The sequence below is a fragment of the Palaemon carinicauda genome, unplaced genomic scaffold, assembly GCF_036898095.1.
Source record: "Palaemon carinicauda isolate YSFRI2023 unplaced genomic scaffold, ASM3689809v2 scaffold280, whole genome shotgun sequence".
NCBI classification, from domain to species: domain Eukaryota; kingdom Metazoa; phylum Arthropoda; class Malacostraca; order Decapoda; family Palaemonidae; genus Palaemon; species Palaemon carinicauda.
In genome coordinates this window covers 188,671-191,160 of record NW_027170458.1, presented here as the reverse complement: position 1 = coordinate 191,160, position 2,490 = coordinate 188,671, and the positions used below count along the sequence as shown (strand labels likewise).

Genomic DNA, 2,490 nt, shown 5'->3' with positions numbered 1-2,490 from the left:
TGATCTATTGCTAATGAATTGGACATATCTGAATGTTAGTATCAAGAGTACAATTCCTCTTTCTTCTTCATGGAACTGCGGTACATGTAAGAGGGGCTTCTTCTTCTTAGCCTCTGCCAGCAGTCCCTAGACCTACTACCCGGAAAACAGGTTTTTGAAATATTCCCATGTCGTTAAGGAAGAAATGGGTTCGCTGCAAAGTATATCGTTAAGTGTTGTGGTAAAGTTGTTCGCAAAGCGAGGAAGGTAAAGATTTATAGCCTCCAACACTGCATCTGGATGTTCAGTCAGCTCCCAAATCACTTCTAGACTGATTAAGGTGATCTATGAGGAAAGATACAAATAGACATGGTGGAAATCACATTCATAACACCAATTTCACGATACTGTCCAATCATTCATATTTTTTTTGTTTTGTTTTGTTAGATCAACATTTTCTCCATTGTATTTAGTTCTTATAAACACGCAAGTGATGACTGAACTGAATAATAAGAGTTGACCATATAAGGGACTTAATTGAGGAAGAGAAAAGGGGGCACTTACCCATATTCTTTCAGCATAGAAGGTCATTCCGAGAGAATCTCTGGAGATGCAGAGACTGAAGGGATACGACCTGTAACTGTCAATTACGAACGACATCTCCAGAGTATAATCAGCCAGCCGCAAACTGACAGTAGAAAAAAAACATTGTTAACGGTAATTGACTAATCTTTTATATCTTAATGTTCAAATTCGACAAGAATTTTTGTTCAACAATGCTACAGGAGGGACAGGTAATATACGGGTAAAGTAGGTTTTAGAAATACTCACTCAAAGCTGGTTTTTAGTGGATTAGAAAAACCTGATTTATTAGAACGTATTACGGCATCATGGGTTAAGAATCCCAAAGATGGTCCTTCGAAGGTCAGTGTTGCCTATAAAGATCAGGAATTATTCGTAGAGACAGAGAATTCGTGTGGTATTAATTAATTAGAAGTAGATGAGAATTAGGAAGAAGACAAATGATTCATTTCTTCTTGTTAAAGAAACAATATACAAAATCAAACGAGCCACAAACAATTAATTGTTTTGTTTAGTTGTTTTCAGAATAACACAAAATTAGGTAACAAAGTATGAAGATTTTATAATGCTTCCTTACCACGCTTTCTTGCTCAAAATCATGGAAGGAGGTGCAGTTAACATTGGAAAAGCTTTTTAATGTCAGGTTAGAGAAGTCAAATTTGTACCTGAAAGAAAAATAAAAAATCAACTTCAGGTTAGAAGAAATGACAATGCTCACTTCGTAATAAAATGTCACAAAATGTTTTTAATGTTGAATTCACGTCCTCTTTTGTTATTCATAGCTTACATGTCTCTGTAATGAATATAATCGACATTGGAGATATTGGGGAACGTGTGTGGATCCTTGGGACTAAGCGCCCTTTGTAGTTTCTCAGTAATTGGGTCACACGGTGAAACTGAAAGGAAAGGAAAATTTAACATAAACTAAATGAGCAAAGCAAACATCAGTAAACAACTTCAGAAATGAGAACTCAGACACAGCACAATTTCACAAAGCTCTTTCAACCTCTTTGTTTACTTACTTGGAGGCGGAAACCCTGATGCAAAGGCAGCTGAAATTGCCACCAGGATCAATGTTCTCTGGAACATGGCTGACGGAGAGGGTTTCAATGACGACCTGTAGAGAGAGAGAGAGAGAGAGAGAGAGAGAGAGAGAGAGAGAGAGAGAGAGAGACTGATTAATTATATATATATTAGTTTTAGAACTTGTTCAACTCTCCTTCTCTTTTTACATTGAAATACATGTGGTCTGAAAAGAGATTGATCACAGTTCAGTCAGGTAAAACTGTGAACAATCTTAACGTCATTCTGAAACAGCTTCGAGACCATTTCTCAGTAGACATATAAAAGAAAGGAGTAATTTCAAATATAACTCACTATAATTATTAGAAACAGTAATGCCCCCATATTAATATCAGTACAAATTGTATGAAAGAATATTTCACTTTTAGAAATGGGTCTTTTCTAAAGTTTTGTTCTCATCAACTCATGAAAGGCGAGCTGGCAATAGAAACATCTCAGTCCCCAGAGAATGACTGACTATCAAAGAGACCAAGTCCAACTCACAACAATGTCTTGGGTCCTGTAGAAGGAGACGACGGAGGACGCAGAGTAGATCTGAAGGACACCACCACAAGAGTGCTTGTGATTCGGGAGGACTGCTGGGATGAGCTTATCCTGGACCTTAAATACCAATTGGATATCCCTGATTCCCCCCCCCCCACCCGCCGAGAACCGAGGCCGACTCGAGAACTCTCACTCCCGCACCCCCTCCCCTTTCCCCACCTATCTGTCATTTTCGTTCCTAGTTTATGCCGCTTCTCTCTCTCTCTCTCTCTCTCTCTCTCTCTCTCTCTCTCTCTCTCTCTCTCTCTCTCTTCATATATATATATATATATATATATATATATATATATATATATATATATA

At 37.8% G+C, this 2,490-nt stretch overlaps 1 protein-coding gene across 1 annotated transcript; it reads right to left on the bottom strand.

The window, feature by feature from the left end:
• Nucleotides 1–543: 543 nt before the first annotated feature.
• On the bottom strand, nt 544–2,214 carry LOC137636375 (uncharacterized; the record flags this gene model as incomplete). Its single annotated transcript, XM_068368788.1, has 6 exons — nt 2,128–2,214; nt 1,584–1,678; nt 1,349–1,457; nt 1,139–1,226; nt 811–914; nt 544–667 (listed from the first exon to the last, which is right to left on the bottom strand). Coding segments are annotated over exons 2-6 (492 nt in total), but the record flags the coding sequence as incomplete, so codon positions are not given.
• Between the last annotated feature and the right edge of the window lie 276 nt (nt 2,215–2,490).